This window comes from Macaca mulatta, chromosome 1, assembly GCF_049350105.2.
Source record: "Macaca mulatta isolate MMU2019108-1 chromosome 1, T2T-MMU8v2.0, whole genome shotgun sequence".
Lineage (NCBI taxonomy): Eukaryota > Metazoa > Chordata > Mammalia > Primates > Cercopithecidae > Macaca > Macaca mulatta.
Genome location: NC_133406.1, coordinates 138,448,462 through 138,469,023, shown reverse-complemented (window position 1 = coordinate 138,469,023; position 20,562 = coordinate 138,448,462). Strand labels below are relative to the sequence as shown.

The 20,562-nt window shown below is 34.0% G+C and overlaps 1 protein-coding gene across 2 annotated transcripts in view; it reads right to left on the bottom strand.

Annotated features, from left to right (window-relative positions):
• Positions 1-247: 247 nt before the first annotated feature.
• Positions 248-20,562, bottom strand: part of OLFM3 (olfactomedin 3) — a 197,685-nt gene continuing 177,370 nt past the window's right edge. Inside the window, exons 5-6 of one of the 2 annotated variants that reach the window (XM_015145694.3) lie at positions 3,770-3,876; positions 248-2,605 (exon numbers count right to left, since the gene is read on the bottom strand). In XM_015145694.3, the coding sequence (XP_015001180.1) occupies positions 1,928-2,605; positions 3,770-3,876 (785 nt within the window). In that variant the 3' untranslated portion in view covers positions 248-1,927. 2 annotated transcript variants of the gene reach the window in all.

Genomic DNA, 20,562 nt, shown 5'->3' with positions numbered 1-20,562 from the left:
TTCATTCTTTTTAAAAATTAAAGTGACTTCCTTTCCTCGTACAAACTCAATATATGGAACACAGACTGATTATTTTTGTGGTGTGTGTGCAATGACAAGTGAATCTCCGAAATTTTCCAACTCCCAGTAGCAAACCAGAGCTTACATCAACTTGTAAAAAAAGAATAAAATATTGCAAAAGGACCCACAGTAGTCATTAAATCATGCTAACTTTTTGTAGGCAAAAAAAAAGAAATCATTGTTAAACTTTGACAGTTTCAATATTGGGTCATTTAATTCTACAATTTTGACAGTGAGATATTTGAGGATGATGCCTTACTTGTGACATTTGAAATGAATTACACTTACATATTAGGATTTCTTTACATGATGCTTTATCTAAATTGTTACATCCTTATCTTCCAAAGAAAATTGTGGTACTATGTATGTGTGAAACTAAACATTTAAAACAATGTTTTATTATTTATTATAGAATATACTTTTTAAATTGTAAAACCAACCCATATTAGTTTCCATAAAGCTGCCTTAGGGAACTATTTTTTTAATATGTGGAAAATGCAGTCAAACTCAATGAAATGTTTGATACATAGTTTGATTATATGTTTTATAGAGTTATTAATGTAAGTATTATTAAAGCTCTTCCCTTTTGATTACATTATTTTCCCACATACAGTGAATCAAGGTAACAAGGGGTTGTTTTTCCATTTCGTTTTCTGAATTGGTTATTTACACTTTTGAAACCACAAAGACAACTCCCAAGTCTCCTCATCATTTTATTTTGCACAAATCTTGCCAATAACTCCTCAAGGCTCATAATGTAAATCTAGAGGACATTACAGAAATTTTTTTTCTAATAGTTTTCAAATGTGCTTATGTACTTTTCAGGGTCCTGACAAAAGGAATTTCATTATTGCAAGTTGTATGTCAAATATAAATTAAATGCTAGTACATTTAACTATGAAGAACAAAATTTCTTTAGTATATAAGAAATGAGTAGAGTCAACTCAAATCCAATATTTGGAATCCAGCTGCATCTTGTGCCAAAAACTATATGGGCTGCATTCAGTGGAGTGAGCAGAGTAACTAAGGTGTACGAAAAGAGGTGTTGCATTCAATGTCAGTGGCCCAATAAACTTGGGTTAAAATAAAGACTCTATGTAAGGTATCTGGTTTGGTCTTCATTTTAGTTTATAATGCTTATGTAAAGGGGTAAGCCAAGAAGATTATTCTTGACCACACTTGAAAATGGACTCAATTACTGAGATTAAATTTCAGTGTATTTTATAAAAAATATTACTTTCACAGAAGTGAAGAGTTACAATAGCACAATGGTGGTTACAATGGTAGAAATACATACTGCCAATAAAATGTTAGCAAGAGATTTAAAAATGACTGTACAGCACCGCATCAGAGAATTGTGTTAACAACAAAATGATTAATATTGTTTTTCAATATAAATGAAATCCTTACTTTTTTTAAAAGAAATAGATGGGGTAAAAGTGCTTTTTGTTCTTCTAATTCCTACCAAAATATTTCCTGGTATGGAGCAAAAGACAGTAAAAAAATGACAGTTAAAAAAAAAAAAAAAGACATTCATGCATTTAAGCCACCATTAGTCTCTGACTCTAATATAAGGCAGATCATTTATCTCTTGCAAAACTATGACTTTTGCCACTTAAACTCTTTTGTTTTAGTGCTTTTCATGACAAGGACATGATAGGCCTTATAAATTTAGAAGTTAAGATGTGTTTCCAACATGGTAAGTTAGACAAGCTCAACTATTTTTTTGAAACACCAACTTTACAATAAAAATGCTTTGCTTTGGAGAAATGATGAAAAATAATAATGAAGAAAAAAAATGGAAGGGGTCCTATAGAGTTTATCACAAGTTACACTGTTTAGATCAATGAAAACATATCACATTTGCCTATGTGTCATCCTCTGTCTTGATGATATGGAAAAGGGTGACATTGAACAGGACCTGGTGGCCATTGTTCCAGGCATAAAGAGCTCGATCTCTTGCATTGTAGTCAAGCATGGATATGTGAAAGTATTGGTTATGGAAGGGAATGTCTGTGTACTCATATGTGGAGGTTTTGGTGGAATAGGAATAATACACCTTGGCTCCAGTTAAGTGGGAGTTGGTGACATACAGTGTCCCACAGATCATGAAAGATTCCCCTGCACTTCTCTTGGGGTAGCCAGTGCTCCAGCTCTTCATCACCTCCAAGGTATCTTGGTTAAGTTGGCTGATGACAATATTGCCTGCATTCTGGTTAGTTGCATACACAGCCCACAGCCCGATTTCATCAGCCATTAGGTCGATGTCAGAGAATCCACCCCATGTGTAGGGGTAAACATTATGAAAACCAGCATACTCCAGGCTTCGTTGGGCAAGCACTCTCCCCATATCAAAGCTGTATTTGATGATGATATTACTCTGATACTTGTTAAAATAGAGTGAGCCATTGTAGACAACATGGTTAGTTCCTGCCCACTTGAAAGGAAGGTTGTATGTCCTTGATTCAGCCCCACTGACAAAGTCTGCAATTGATTTGTATTCACGAACAATTTTATTGTTAGTATAACTGTCCATGTACCAGACCTGAGAAGAAGGAAAAAAATAAATGGAGTGACTAAATTCTGTACTTTTCTGATAATTCCAAAAGAAAGACAGTGAGAGTCAGCACTTTTTATTATAATTCTCAGGCTCTGGAAGCCACACTATCTTACTGCTGACTTGCTGCAATGTATTTCAGGCTTTTGTAAAAATATTGCTATGGTCTGTCTATGTGAAAAAGAAATCACTGAATTTACTACCTTGACATCAATTTGCTTTTTTGCTTTTTCTTTCTTTGTTTTTTAAATTCCTGACCATTTGGTGCATATCACTGAGTGAACCAAACATACGTCAATGCAAATTACAACCCCTGATAAATAATACAATCAGTGAAAACTACAACAAACATAACCTTCAGCAAATTACATTTATTCTCTCTCTTGCTCTGAAAAAAATGCATAGTCTAGTTTTGCATATTAAACTGAAATAAGTACCATAGAATCTTCTAGAAACACTTGTTTATTGGGCTAGCTTGTAAGTACAACTACATTTTAAAGAAACCATTTTACTAACTTAATAACTAACTTATTTGGAAGGAACCCAAGAGAATCTTAATTTATACTGAGTTCTGTAATATGACATAAATAGAGCTTGGCAAGCTTCTAGTATATTGATTTATATAACACAAACATTGTTAACTTATGAAAATACCCCCCAAAAGTTTCAGTGCTATTGTTTTTAAAATTACTTCTAGACTTCAGGGATATTTAAGCTTATTTAGTAAATTGGTTTTGCCCTTGAGTTTTTCATTTATTTAGTGCTATTTTTTTCACACTAAAGAACATACTTTAGAAAGAGTATGCAGGGAAGTTTGCCCTTGAGTTTTTCACTTATTTAGTGCTATGTTTTCATACTAAAGAACATATTTTAGAAAGAGTATACAGGAAGTTAGCCCTTCTCAAGCATAAAACATGACTAAAATCAATAAAATTAGATTTGCTAAACTGATGAATTAGAAGATGTAATATTTTACTAAAATAGATTTGCCATTCTTTCTTAGATATGTTAATATCAAACAGAAAATATTTGCAAATTATGTAACAGTTTTCAAGTACAAACAAATATCCCTGAAGAAAATGAATAGTCCAGAGGAGAAAAAGTGTAAGCAGAACTTAATTCTAAGCAAAGGTGTTTGTGGGAGAAACATACTCTGTTGTTTTTTTCAGATGCTAAAGGATCTGTCATCCAAGCACCAAATCGGGTTCCAGATGTCTTGACTGTAACTGGGCCTGTGATTTTCATCAATTTGCCACATGCTGAAATTAGAGAAACACAAACATGTTAGGTGAACAAAACCAGTGATTCCAGTATGCATACTCACACTAAGAGCAAAGAAGGGGATCATAGAACTAAGCCAATGCATGGGATTAATATAACATTTCTGAATAAATGATTATTCACAGTGGGTGCTGGGCCTTTAACCGAACATTGAACCATGAGGAGTTGCTTCTTCAATGCTTCAAATTTTAAACATAAAATTTTAAAGTGGGAAATGATTTGTACAATCTGTAAAGAAATAAATGAGGGACATCATTATCATTATACCAATTCGGTGGCAGCTTCTCTTAAGTAAAAAGTTAGAAAAATGAAGCAAATTGCCCATGGATCTGTTTAATTGATGGCTAGAAACTCCTGCCCTTCCCCTGTCCCTATGCTTTGTGACTATGGATAACTTATGCCAGCCAGAAAAACACTACCAATTGATTTTCATTCTATATTGGCAAAGAAGCAGTCCCCAAGAAGATAACTTTACAGGCTATAAGAATAAAAAATTCAACCACAGTCTATAAGAAAGATGTAGAGCTTTTAAAGGTAAATGCCTTATACAGATAACAGGTCTGATAGGGCAGATATAAACACACACAGAACAAAACCCCCAAAACTCAAACCCTCAGACCCTGAAGTCACATGTAGATGAAAGATGAGGAGGCCGGGCACGGTGGTTCACGCCTGTAATCCCAGCACTTTGGGAGGCCGAGGCGGGTGGATCACGGGGTCAGGAGATCGAGACCACGGTGAAACCCCGTCTCTACTAAAAATACAAAAAAATTAGCCAGGCGTGGTGGCGGGCGCCTGTAGTCCCAGCTACTCGGGAGGCTGAGGCAGGAGAATGGCGTGAACCCGGGAGGCGGAGCTTACAGTGAGCCGAGATCGCTCCACTGCACTCCAGCCTGGGCAACAGAGCAAGACTCCGTATCGGGGGAAAAAAAAAAAAAAAGAAAGATGAGGAGATGTAATACGTGACAAAAAATTAATGATTTTCATGAAAAAAAGTTGTAATATTTTTATCAACCCAGCCTGGCTGTGAATAAGATCTTAGAAATAGCTTGGACTTCATAAATGCCAAAGCCAAAACCAAACAGAAAGCTACATATTTTTGTGAGATTAAAAAAAAAGATTACTATAAAGTTTTAACCATATTATAAAATAATGTTTTTGTCCCTTTATCTGAATTATATTAGTTTGGGTCACTTATTATGCTTATCTTTCTTTTTATTTATTTTAAATTCAACTTTTATTTTAGGGGTACATGTGCAGGCTTGTTACACAGGTATTTTGTACCCAGGTAGTAAGCATAGCACCCAATATATAGTTTTATGAGATTTTTAAACAGCAAAATTTAAAAGTGATTTATTAATTATACACATTGTGAAAGGCAATATGACTGCCTATAAATGTTGGATTTTGGTGTAAACAAAAAAGTCTTTCTCATCCATTTATATCATGTTATTTTCTTCTATTTCTTTCTTTTTTAAAAACTTTTTTGCGTCCTATTTGTTCTACATATCTTCTTTCCTCCTCTGACTATTTAGAATTGATCAATTTCTATTAGTTCCTGTTGGTCCTTGTTTGTTTGGAAAGACAAGAATACCCAAAGCAAATAAAAGACAAACTAATTATAACTTGAAACTTATTTTGGCTCAGTTTTCTCTATATGTACTTCTTATAAGAATAATTTATAATTGGCAGAATACTAAGCTTTGCAGTTAGGAAGATGATGAATGGTAGCATATTTTGCATTATTAGTTCAGTGATAACTACAAATTTAGTAATCTCTAGCATTTCATAAAACCTGAATTGAATATATTTTTCCCTTTATGTAAAAGAAATCAAATGTGATAGTATCGTTATATCCATAGAGTGGGTTACTTTATGATTTCCTCAAATCAGTAAAACTAGACCAATAATTCAGAAGACTTTATGACATTATCTATAGAATACCAAGACCTTGCATTAAGCCTATTTAGACTATATAAGCTCTACCTGCTATAAACACACAAACAATATATGAGTAAAGTAGTATCAGTTTGAACTAGAAAATGTTAATCATATTCTGAACAGATCTAGTTGAGTATATTTTCTGAATGCAGAATAAGTGGGAGTAATACTATTTTTAATAATGTCCCATATACATTTGTTAATCCACAGATGATATGAGCATAACAATTTCAAGTGTAAGTAGAGTATAACAAATAGAAGGGCCTCTCTTTCCCCTAAAAACATCATAAAAGATGTGATTTTTTTTTCTAAGCATAGAAAAGTAATTCTGACTTAAGATGATGAAGTGATACATGATTTTATCTGCTTTCATTTTCTATGATCTCATTAAAATGATGGTAAAGGAGTAAACCATGAGTGGAAAAAAAAACAAAAACAAAAGAAAAAAGAAAAGAAAAGGTACAAGAGCCATTAGTGAAGAAATTTGAACCAATTTCCAGAATGCAGGGTTGATGAAGAGTGGTCATTAAAGATGAAGATGGAATAAGATGCATTTGTGTTTAAGCAGAGCAAGTGAGACCCAAGGAGGGAGATGATCTGCCTTGAAGAGAAAAAGGAAAGGACTTAGAAATATAAGTAGAAAGAATGCTAGGAGTCAGATGGGACTCTGAAAACAGGTACACCACTTAAATCATGCATTAAAAGCAATTGATTCCATCTTCATCTGTAGATGCAGAACTCCAGAAGGCAAAGGAAAAAAAATATGAAACTATGTTGGTGATCTGAGAGTACTTAGGGTGACTAATAAAGACATTGGAGGGCCAGAACAAAGGCTTCTACACAATGACATTGGTGGTTTCCCTTCCTACTGATCATAGAAAGAATTGTCAAGCCCTATCTTAATAATAAGAGTTTCCAAGCAGATTTATTGTTCAAAACTTTAAAAATGTATGCATATCCAAGGATGGCCAGATAGTTTCAAAAAGTTTGTAAGAATGACTGATGTAAATGTTCAGAAAAACCAGGGCTCCCCACAGAAGAGATGACTCAGAATAAACAAGATCCTAGTACCTTCTAAGAGATTTGTATAATATATACTGTGTATTGTAAAAGGAAAACACAAAAGAACTATTAGAAAACAAAAATATAATTATATTAAAAATAGGTTGCAAGATAAAAAGAGTTATCCCCAAAATAAAGCAAAAAAGATAAAAATGAAAATAAGAGAAAAAATATGGACACATCTCAGATCAATCTAGAAGCTCTAACATCCGGAGAGCAAGGTTTCTAGAATGAGAGGAGAGAGAAAAAGAGGGGAGAAAATTATCAAAGAAATTATACAGGAAATCTCCCCAGTAACAAAACCTAAATATTCAGATTAAAAGAACACATGATAATGAATGAAAAAAAGATCTACTTCTAAAAAAACTACTGTGAAATGTTACAAGATTAAGAGTAAATTGAAATGGAAACTTTTTAGAGAAAGAATATGAGCTTGTCACATGCAAACAGGTAGAATTAGACCAGAATTGGGCTTCTCATCACCAATACTGGATGCTAGGAGACAATGATGAGAGCCTCTATATTTAGGAAGAAAATCAGAAGAAAACAGAATAAAGATATTTTTTTGACATGTGCACTTTCCAAAAATTTACCTACAATGAACTCTTTCTTCATAAATTACTTGGGTATATATTGCAGTGAGTACACCAAGACAGGGGAAGGTACCAGACAGGAAAATAGTGATTTCCTGTCCCAGAATGGCAACTATGCAGTGGACCTTGAGAGCAACCATCCCAGAATGGAAACACAGTTCCAAGAGGGAGGTCTCAGAAATAAGTGGAATTGATACATAGATAGACTGTATGAGATATTCTAGAAAAACTGGGTAATGCAAAGGCAATTATTGATGTATACAAAATAATTCACTTGAATTTAACTCTAGTAATAGTCTCCACTGAATGGAACAAACATGACCTTGGGGGTAAAGAGGAAGGAAATGTATCTCAGTTCAACACTTAGCTCCCACGGAACAATACAAACATTGCTATAATAATCTAAACACTCATGTCTAACTTGTAGAATCAGTCCATAAACTAATTACATAAAACTTGTTAGACATCTCATCTGCTCTGTGATTACAGGAAAGCCAAAATGTTTCCAATCATGACAACATGGAAGAATAGGTAAAGTCCACATTGTTAGGGAATTAAGCATTGGGAGAAGAAATGGAAAGAAAGATGGGGGTGTAACTGTCTTCATATTTAAAAAATATGGTGGTAAGAGATTTTTCCTATTGTTGAAAAATAATGAAGATTTAAATCTAAGACTTGAAATTATAAAATTGAAGTCGAATTGGGTCGAAGTGTGAAGAGTCATGAAATCATATTAGGAAGAAACATGAAAGAAAGCGGAGTTGGCAAAGTTATCTAAATCCTCATCTTGCAGAGCAGGAAGTCAATAAACAAGGTCTAAAACTGTAAACCAAAATAATTGAAGAAAAAAAGCATGTTATTAAAAATTTAGACATAATCACTAATAGCCGTAAAATTAAACTGTAAAATGTGGTTGAAACTGGGGAGCAGAGCTAAAGAAGGAGACTGTTGCTTTTTATTCTAAGCATACAATTTTCCAGCTATGTGCATACAATATTTAGGTTATAATGTAAAAAGTTAAAATAGCTACAAAAATTTAGTAGCCTTTAATTTTATAAAGCAAAAATCACATTTATATATTGCCTTTTGAAAAATCATTTCCAGGTTTAATATGCCATGCTTCCTTGGGGCCAGGAAGTAGATGAAAATGGAAGATGTAAATAGTTTGCAGAAATTTAAACTGTGAATGTTCTGCATTTTAATTTGGTCTTCATCCTGCAAGGAATAGATAGAAACTCTGTTCTTTAAACTTTTAGCTCTTACAATTGACATAGCAATCTCTTGCTCTTTAATTCTTTCAACCTTAAAAAAATAGAACTTATATTATGAATTGTGATAATATTTATCACTTAATGCGTCAGAGCTAATAAAATTTACAGTGGTTACTAAATGTGCAGGAGCTGTAATAAAAGATGCTGTACATATGATTCAAGTAAGAATGATGTGCATTTTCAAAGTAGTTAAATGATTACAATCTTGGAAAAATATACTCCTGTTGAAGATCCACTAGTTAAAGGAGAAAATGTTAGTCTAAAACTTAAAAATATTTTTAAAATGTGAATGGTTTTTATGATTATTTGAAAAAATATACATACACAGGATCTCAGAAGTCAGGTGAGTCGAATTTTGTTCTGAATACAGATTAATATAATGTCTCAAATATGAAACATAAACATAATGTATTGTGCATTCCCACAAAACTTTATACTCAGAGGAAATTGCCAAGTGGAAATACAATAGGTAAAAATTTATGGTGACCTCAAGTTCTTTCTGTTGTCCAAATGAATATAGATTTTGTAGTTACGGAGTTTGACTAAACATTTTAGAGGGCCAAACTATAAAATTAAACTTCAAAGTGAAGTTTGCTTTACCAGAAAAACTGCTTCCTATGATATAGGTACCTTATTAGCCAGACTGAAGCATGATTTGTACAAAGCAAGAAGACACGATCCCGGTATTTGTCCCAAATGTCTGCATATTTCAGATGTTGAGGTGTACATAATCAGATGTTGATTAGTTGAAACCTGAACAAGAACTGTCCGTGGGGCTCTAATCATACCATGAGCCTTATCTAATCAACATTTCCGAACAACCCACAGCATATCACTGGCTTGGGGTGTCTTTGGCTTCGATAGTGCTTGAATCTAATCCAGCCTTGCATCTCTATGGCGAAGAGACACTGCTGAGCCTTAGATGATTTTGGCCAAAACTTAGGACAGAATTTGTACCAGAGGTTAAAAGCTTCTGGCTCTTAAACTACACATTGGGTGACCATGGTAAAGTGGTGTTTTGGCTAGTTGACTCTTTTATTTTGTACCTGGTTTTGTGAGGAAAACTGATTCTTACTCCAGTCAGTCTTACCTTAGAAAGCAAACTTTACTTTCTTGTAGCACTAAGCATTTCTCTGAAATATGTTAGAGGGTAAAAACAATGGTTACTATTTAAAGATTTAATAATTAATTTATTAATTTGACAACCATTTACTGTGAACTTATTTTGTACCAGAACTATTCTAGGTGCTGGGAATGCAAAGGTGAAAGGGAGGCAAGTCGTGTGTTACAGCTTCTCAAAATACTATTGCTTATGGTTCTACTGTTGCCTTTCTTCTTCTTCTTTTCTCTTTTTTTAAAACAACTGGCAAATAAATTTAAAGAAAGATGTTGTATCAGACCAAATCTGCATTGAGAAGAAAAGGACATAGCAATGAGTGCACTAAATATTTGTCAATATTAAATAAAAATTATTGAAATTCAGTCATGAGTACTGTACCATAACAGCATTCCTTAAGACAGTCTTCTTAGATAACTTGAAATATGTTTAGCCGTATTTGCCTCTACTCTTCTTCCACAAAACATATTCATAAGTTGTCAACATAGAAACAAGCAAATTAAACTATTGCTCCATGTTTAGTGTTTATAAAAAGTGAATACATAAAAAAATAAAATACAGTTATATTTCACCAAATCTCACTGATTTGTTCCTGCACATGTATCTTAAAGGTAATTGTTCTGTCTATATGATAGAACTTATTTCTATAATGAGGAAATCAATATATATATATATATATATAGTGTTGGCCAGGGAAGGTCTTATGAACACTTAGGAACTTAGTGTTTTGCATTATTTGATTCTCCTCTGTGTAATCTTTGGGTTATGTTCCTTCATGTCTACCATCCATTAGCTGTCTTCTCTCTGCCCAGTGACTCAAAATGTCCAATTCCAGGCTTTATCTTCATGGTATTAATCTTTATTTGATCTCAGTCCATCACAACTTTTACTCTTGGAGTCAAATCCTTTGGGTAAACTAATTTTTGTTGTATTAATCTAAGAAACATACTATAAATGAAGTCAATGTCCCAAAGCATTAACAATTTAAAAATAATAACTGCGTCTTCAGTTTCTTATTCTGAAATAGTGAGTACGTTAAAAGTGTTATACTCAAAAGCAATATACTTGCTTAAAATCCAAAATAGGTATATGATAATTATGTATGAAAATGTCCTTTACTTTTCACTGACTAGGAGACAAAGTGCTTTGCGTAAAGTTTCTCTACATTTGGTGATCATGTAAAGTGGTCTTTTGACTAGGTGACTCTTTTATTTTTACCTGGTTTTGTGGGGAAAATTGATTCTTACTCCAGTCAATCTTACCTTAGAAAGCAAACTTTTAGGTGCTTAAAATAATAGCTTTTGTATGTGACCTATAAACAGGGGTGCTTCATTCATTTATTTATTCATTCATCCAGCTAAGGTTTTTTGTTTAGCAGAAAGTACTGTTCCAACTGTTCCAGATACTAGAGTTAACAATAATGAGAAAGCATGACACCTCTGTTCTGGTGAAGCTTACATTTTGGTGAGAAGAGAGAAATAATAAATAAAAAATAAACAAACAAACAAACTAAACATATCATACAGAAATAAATGTAAGGCCAAGATTTAAGTAGGGCAATTTTATAAAGAGTGACTGGGGAGCTACTTGACATTGGGAGGGTAAGGAAGACCTCTCAGTGTGTGATATTTAGTTTGAGATCTTATTGACAAGAGAAGGACATTTAGGCATTTAGTTTATTTACTGGAGCAGCTGTTTAGTGGATTTAGCCATTTAGAGAATAGCTAGGGGAAGGCAGCATCTTAAAGTGGTTGGGGACATGGGTGAAAGAGTCTGCCTGGATTTGAATCCTGATTTTATCTCTTATTCACTGGAGACCTTGAACAATTTTACAACCTCTCAGTGTCTCACGTGTAACAATATATATATAATATCTATATCAAAGTGTTATTGAAAAGATTAAACAAAAAATACAGGCTACATGTTTAAAATAGTGTTTGGTACATAGTTAAGTACTTAATACATATTAGCTATTATTATTGTTATTGCAAGGGCCTTAATATAGTTGATGAGTTAAGAGGAACAAATAAACAGAAAGAAGATCAGTGTGTTTAGAATACACTTGGAACAGAAGATGACGAGGTTGGAGAGATGAGTAGTCCAGTAGTCCACATTAAATTTGTAAAATTTGTGAAGGAAAGATTTGGATTTTACTCTAGGAATGATGGAAAGTCATTGGATTATTTTAAAGGGAGAGGAGAGTGACAGAATGTAAGCTGCACCTTAGAAAGATCTCTCTAGCTACTGTATAGAATATTAATTGCAGAGTAGATAGAGTATAAACAGATAGTTTCATTAAAAGGTTATCTGTTGGGAGGCCGAGTTGGGTGGATCACGAGGTCAGGAGATCAAGACCATCCTGGCTAACACGGTGAAACCTAGTCTCTATTAAGAATACAAAAAAATTAGCCAGGTGTAATAGCGGGTGCCTGTAGTGACAGCTACTCGAGAGGCTGAGGCAAGACAATGGCATGAACCCGGGAGGTGGAACTTGCAGCATGCCACTGCACTCCAGCCTGGGCGACAGAGCAAGACTCGTCTCAAAATAAATAAATAAATAAACAAGTAAATAATAAAAAAGGGTTATCAGGCTGATTTAGGTGAAAGATGATGATGGAAGCAGTTGTGGAGATGGAGAAAAGTAGATGGACTTGGGGTATGTTTTTAGAATAAAGTGGATAGGACTAGGCTTTGGATTAGATGTGAAGAAAGGGAATTTACAAACTCAAAAAAAAAAAAAAAAAAACAAGGATAACATCTAGATTGTTGACTTGTCCACCTAGGCAGATTTTAGTGTCATTTACTCAGATGAAATGATTGAAGGAGGAATGGGTTTGGGAGCAAAAATCAACAATCCAACAAGGACAATTCTAAGTTGTTCATGACTGTAACACATACCAGTGGAAACAGTAATATGAATCTAGGGAACAGATACTCCTTTGAGTTTTGACAACACAGCTTTGATGATTGTTAGCATAATGATGACAGTGAAAGCCAGGAGTACATATTACCTCAGAGGGAAGGTATACACAGAAAAGAGAAAGGTATCTAGCACAGAACTCTGTAACTCACAATTTTTATAGGACTCAGCAAAGAAGCCCATGAATATATATAAATGGGATTAAAAAAATGTGGTATTAAGAAATCCAAAAGAAGAAAGTGTTTTAAGAAGGATGTAGTACTGACCTGTGACAAATACCACTAAGATGTCTAGCAACAGAACATCAAAGAAATCACCATAAAATGTGGCAGCAAGAGTCACTGCTGATTACAAAACTCAGATAAAGAGTGGTGATCCCAGAAAATGAACTGAAGTTGGTTTGAAAAGAACGTAAACCAAAGCAGCAGCTATAAAATATTCTTTCAAGGGAAAAGAAGCAGGGAGATAGGGGTAGGAAAATATGAGATTACAGGACATTTTTATTGTTGTGCTGATGTTGGTTAAGAAAGATTTGTTTATAAAAATAATCTAGTAGGGAGCAATACGCTAATGTTGTGAGAGACAATAATTAAATAAATGAAGCCCATGAGCAGATGGTAGTTTAATCTGTTTAGTAACCATGAGTAATCATGCTTCTATCTTTCCTTTTTTTATAATTTTTGTCTGTAAGTGTCTGTCTGTTTTTACTCTCATTAATTTCCCAGGAAACATTCTTAGAGTGCTATGTTCCATCCAGGTTTGAACACTGAAGCATGAGTTAGCAAGCCTGGTTTCAAATCTAGGCCACAGCTTTCAGTCATCGTATGATGTTGGACAATGCACTTATTCTCTGGAGTGGAATTTCCTCATCTATAACATGAAAATTCTGAGCTTGACATTTTTTCATTTTAACTAAGGGAATACTGACTAGATAGTGGATCAACAGCGTATATATGCTGATGGAGAGAAGCTGGTATTTGTGGTTGTGGTAAAATAAACACCATCAGCGTTATGTTTATCATCACCATCATCTACCGTTATTCTCAGGAAGCAAAAAGCTGACAGAGCTCTCAATGTTGATTTCTTCTTAGTAGATGCTTCCCTTACAAATGGTTATTGATTTCCTAAGCTAGAATTCATCTTGCCAAATGAAATTAGTAAAATTAAAGTTACAGGAATGTATAAAACTGGCAGTGTTTTTGTTTATAATTTTGTGTACCTTAGTGTTAAGTAAACATAGGTATCCCCAGATTCTAATGGAGCACAGATATTGTAAAATGTGGTAACATAAAACAAACAATGAGTCATTTTTTATTTCTCAGCTTCCTCAAACTAGCTTTTGTTCGAATAAGTCATTATCTTTCTCACTTTACTCTCACTTTTTATGAGGACAAAGGGAGCCAGACAGAAAGGGTAATTTTCCCAAATGCCTGGAAGACAAATGTTCCTGCAAAGGTGGATGGCAAAGAAGGAAGTTAGGAGTCTTGCTTCATTGATTTTCTCCTGCTCTGCTCTTCTGTCTGCAGTAAGATATGGAAACATTAGCATTTATAAAATATTGCATGTGCACATTGTGTATATTCAGAAAATGTACTGAAATATACATCTTACCAAATGTAATAATTGAAGAAAGTGATCATTTTATTTCTATCATGACTTTTGGACATTAAATTTCTTATAATAGGTTACAATCGATATTTATCAATCAGTAGCTCAGGAAAAGCTATCATTTGGGATTCAGCAGGAAGATCAGTTGTTTGCACTAAGGAAGTGTAAAAACCATCTGTCCTCTCTTTTATGTATATATATTTCTTACTCTGTAATATCCTGCACTAATAGCTTCTGGATTCGAATCCTAAGGCCATGCCTTTATAAACAAATCAAATGGATTATTGAATATGTTTATGGACAGAATGGTATTTCTTTTTACTTAAGGCCATCAGAGAACTCATGCATTAAGAAATACTGCTGATTTGATCTTTAAAGTCTACCTATTTAGGTACTTAAAATAAGTTTGTCTGTACCATACATTTGGTAGTAAAATAAATTTATATTATTTAAACTTTTATTTGTCTAGTCTTACGAGTTATACTAGTGAGGGAAAGGTAGGGATAAGAATGGATATTTAAAATATTTTATTGGATAGAGCACCTGAATGAGTTTCTAATGACTATCTGGCTAATGGGATCAAGAATAATATGAACATGTCTAAATAACACACATTTTGCAATGTTAACACAGTTTTACCCTTTTTATTATTTTTGAAACTTCCTTGACTCTTCCTTTTACCTTTTCTGGGATTAAGCCTATATTACGAACTTTTTTTTTTTTTTTTTTTTTTAAGGAGAAGCCTGTTCAGCATTCAAACTGAACGACGACTTGTGTTATGAAATCCCAACTAATTTTACAATTCCTATCTGCCTTTGTAAATACAGGTTTTATATTATTAAGAGGCTCGTAATTTAGTTGTAATCTAGAAAAATGTAGGAGATAAAAGGAGGACAATTAATGATAAATAAATATATGATAAAATTTACCAATTACCAAAAATGTGGCTAAAATATAACTAAGGTTGCAGAGTTCCAGAAGAATGAATAAAATGCATAGACAATGGAGACATTGCCATTCTATTTTACAACCTAGAATTTTGAGAAGAGCAAGACTCCTTTTGATAAATGACTTATTTAAAGATTCAATTTAATTTAAAGGAATATTCTTATAAATTTCCTCTATTACATTTCTGAGTCAAACTTCACTCCTCTCTACCTAAGGCACACAGCTTGACTTTTTTGTTAATTCCTGCTTTCACTGAGATCTTCAGTGTCTCTTGCTTTAAGTGCTAATAAAGCAAAGTATCAGATGTTTTGGAATGAGATACTGCATTGCCATTGAAGACAGGACAGTTGGCAATGACAACAAACATGAAAAAAAGGCTGTGCTTTTATTTTCCTTTCCCCCCAGAAGCTTTTTGGCTTTGTAAAAGATATTGATGTGTTTTATATTTGATACACATTGATTTATTTCTTTAAAGCAACTTGAAGCTTTTGATTTTACAAATTAAATTTGCTCTCGAACGTTCTGCAGACACTAATTTTTGTCCACTATGTTTCAGGTATATTGTGATGGTCTCCCAAAATTCAACTAGAACAAGACGTTGATTCTGATCTCAGTGCAGGGAGAATTTATCTATAAGGGTATGAAGATTTAAAACAAAAAAACAAATGGGCATTTTCTGTAAAATGTATTAATGTACTAAGTGTCATGGGAGAGCAGGGGAGGTGGTTGTGGAAGACTATGCCGGGGAAATCCAACCACATTAAGGAAAAATCATGGAATAGTTAAAGTGGGAAGGAAGAGTGTCCCATGACAAGGGAGAGGAAGTTCAATGTCAAGAAGGTAAAGAAAGCATGCACAATTTAGAAACTGAAAGATAAGAATGGTTAAAACTTAGAGTGAGTGCATGATGAGAACCTGAGAACTCAAGGCCTGGAGAATCGGGCAGAGTTCATTTCATGAAGACAAAGCATGCAAAGGTGTTTGGATTCCATTTTAAACGTAAACCACTTGAATACAGGTGTAATATAACAAGATTTGTATTGGGGAAAGATCACACTAAATATTTTTTAGTGAGGGAGAGCTAAAAAAAATGGTTAGGAGGCCATTTGAGTAACTCAGTTGAAAAATCACGAATGACACTCTGAATTAGGCTGGTGGAAGTGACGATGCAGAAGAGGTGGTTTTGAGAAATTGGTGAGAGGGGAGATAAAAGATGCAGTGATTACATGGTGGTGTGAAGCTTAGGGAAGAATCAGAAATGAATCTAACTTCTTTTTTTCCATAACAATTGGGTGGATGGAGGCTCTATTCATTAAATTAAAGTTATAGAGGTATCTAGGGTTTTTTTTTATTATTTTGTACCCCACAAAAGACATTATGTGTGAGGAAAGAAATCTCAGTCTTTGAACTCAGAAGGACTTCCATGTAAAGTGATTGCCTCTAACATGAATCTTTGACAAGTTAATTTAAACTTTCTGAGTATCTGTTTTAGTGAAGTTGTTGATACTAATGCCTAAACCAGAGGTCTTGCATAGATTGGAAATAGCACATGTGAAGCAGCTGGCCTAGTGCTTGTCAAGCAGTAGGCACTCAATATTGCTGTAGTTATTGACTTATGTGTCAGACGTCCCCACTAAAATGTAACCTTGACAGGAAGAAGATGGTCTCCTTCCCATCCCTGTATCCACAAATACCTAGCAAAGTGCCAGCACACATTAGAGAGTCAATAAATAATTGTTAAATTAAAGTATTAGCCCATAGATAATTTGGTCCTCGTTTAAAAACTAATTTGGCGGAAACAGTAAAGACAGTAACTCAAGTCTCTACTTGTGACCTGAAGTTTCTAATGTTCCTTCTGTTAAACATGAAGTCTCAAAGTTGTGTCATAGAATCTAGTGCTTCCCTAGATGGCACCAAACCACTGCCCTAAAACAGCACTAACACGACAGAGTCAGGGGCAGAGGACTGGAAAGCTGGAAAGTCTTATTATAATCTACATTAAATATCTATTTTGTGTTCTCAGGGGTGTGTACAAACTTTCACCATGTTTTTTCAGTAGAATTCTCACATACATACAATTACATTCTGCATATCTAGGAATGTGATATGATTCAGTTAAGAACAGGGGACTTCATTCTATTCTGTCTTTCATTGGAGTACATTAAGGACTTAGAAAAGGACATTACTGTACCTCATTCAGGCCAGAGGGTCCATTGCTATTGACAGATTTTCCTAATTTCTCCAAATCTTTAATTCTGTAGTAGAAATAAGCAAAATGGTGCCCATGGTGCCCCAGTGGTCTTGATGAGTTGTGATTCCTTTGGGGCCTTATTTACCATTTGGGGGTAACTTAGATTTTGTAGGCAATGAGACTAGCTTGTTTTTAGCATCTTAAAATTCATGTGATGTACACTGTGACATTTATTTAAAAGCAAATCCACTGAAAAAGTGAGGGAAAACACATTCATCATTGTTGCAATTTTATTGTTTCTCTCCAATCCATTTCTACCCTGTACTAATTGGCCATGTGGGTTAAGAAGCATTTGTGTAGAGTGAAGATGCCATTGATGAATAAGCCTTCTTCCTCTTGTTACTATATTGCTGATTCTATAATTATCCAGTGTCCCACTCTAGATCTGAGCAGCATAGCAACTGAATTATAGGCGCTTTTGGAACAACTGAGCCCCTGATATGCTTTTTTTTCTCTACCCTTTCTGTTAATGGTCCTGATGTTAGTATCAGTTTTCTTCCCTAAGTGTATGCATTCTGATATATGGATAATTGGGCGTTTATTTATGAGATAATATTAGCCTTGGAGTTCAAGGGTTCTCAGCGATGAACTGATCCAAACTGTACCAATTGCCAGGAAATGTAAACACTAAATTGAGTGTTAATCAAACTATAACCTACTGCTATACTTAAAGTTATATGTTTCATTTCTTCTGCAATTGTGTATATACATACACATATTTATGCACCATATATAATAATATATATAATATATACTACCGCACATCTTCTTTCAAATAGAGTGGCTCTTTTAAAAATGAAAAATATGAAGTTTCAATTATTTATTTTTTCAGCAACCATGTGGCTTTATACTTCACTGTATAAATGACTGGCTCTGCCTGGACGTTTTCTACATTGTAATTAAGGGTTGTGGTCCAGTCGATAAAATATCCTCTTTGCTCAGGAGATGCTCAATAAGTGGTTAATTGACCTAAACATGGTGGGATGGTAAAAACTATCCAGTTCTTGAGATAAAAAGCATGAAAAAGTTACATTCATTGTTTGTGGCAATGGCCTCTCTACTAAGTGAATAAAAAGCTGAGGATGGCTAATAATCTATGAAAGCATTTATGAAATGTGGGAACTATTTTCAGTATTTTATAGAAGCATCTCCACTAATTTATGTAGCAACCATCTCATTAAATAAGAAAGTTGAATACCGATTTTATTGCTATTTGATATTTGTATTATATTAGTTGCCAAGTTTTGTTTTAGGTTAGCTAAAATAAAAATAAATATTGATTAATTAGTGCAGTTTATTTGACAATCAAATTATTTCTAACATTGTGGTCCACTGGAGAAAATTAATTTAGAAGATCCGTGATGTTACATATATTAAGGATCAAGTCCTAAGCATAAGGATGCTATAGAAATATTATGCAAAGTTCAACAGGAAGAGTAAAAAGGATGAATGTGTGCCTATTTAGATTAACCCTCTTTGTCCAAAATATCTTTTTCAGTATTGGAAGGGGCTATATGTGGGGGGTTATATGTGGGTTACAAAAAACAAACAAATGGGATTAAAAAAAGAGCTGAGGAGAATATAGAACTACCCAACTGCAGTACAGATTATTTCCGTCTAGGTAAACCAGACAGAATACCTGTAGAAAGAAAGCTCATTTCTAAAATTGAGCAAATCCCAGAAGTTGTTTTCTGTGTTGTTCATTCAAAAACATAACTGACATACTTTTAAGTTTCAGGAAGTTTACTAACTAGAATCATTCTATTGCCTATCCTTACTTCAGTAGAGCGCATTTGTACTTAGCAGATGCTGGATCACTACATGCAATGCCTATGTGCTTGGGTTTATTGTGACATGCTAGGAATAAAAGAGTGAATTGATTCTCAGGGTCTGGAATGGTTTCTCTATAACAAATGGACCTCCTCCTCAAAAGAAAGTCAAAACCCCACACAGACAAATCCTACAGATTGTCACTTGCAGAAAATCTTTAACCAGATATTTTATAAGCTAATACAAAATGCATCTGGATATTTCTTTGTAAACCTCATATTATTGAGGATACTGGGTAATTCTTCATTGGAGATATACTTCTAATCTTATTTTGTGGAGACACCATCTGGCAAGCCCTGTCACTAACTAATATGGACATTAAACTAAAGATATTTCTTAATATAAAAAGAATCAAATATAACAGCAGAATTTCCTTATGTAAGTAATATTTACCTATTGTATATTAACCATAAACTCCACAACTTGAATTATAAAAGCAGAGCATATAAAAGAATTATTTAAGTGTTATGTTAAATAAATAACTTTTCCCTTGCTTAGTCTTATAATGCCCTGCCATTTTGGCTCAAATAGGATGTGGCTAAAAAGATGCATTTCTTGTTATGAGTAAAACAGATAATTCTCTGTTACTTGAGATAGGTAATACTCTGTTGAAAAGTGTATAAATTATTCCTATGACTCCTTATAGAGTAAATTCATTCACCAGATATTTATTGAGTGACTTTTCTTCGCCAGGTAGTTTTCTAGGCATTGGAAGATACAACATGTAGAGTGAACATGATAGACATTGTTCTTGTCCTCGGAAAAAAAGTCTAGCAAGACACATTGTACTACACATGCAATGATAATGAAACAAGACAAATCCAATCATTAGTGACATATCAGGGTTTGGAAGTGCCTGGCAAGGACACCAGCCTAGTCCGGGAGGGCAATGAATGATTCTAGCAAGACACAACATTTAAACTGAGACCTGGCGAATGAATAGTTTATCACATGTGGCAGATGAAAGTGTGTTGATGGAGGCTGGGTACATAGGGGAAGGAGTGTTTCAGGAGCAGAAACAACCAGCATCTTATAACAGCTCCATGGTAAGAGAGTGTAAGGCACACATGACTGGGACTTAGTGTGTGACGAGAGAAGTGGCAAAAACTAAGCCTGGAGATGC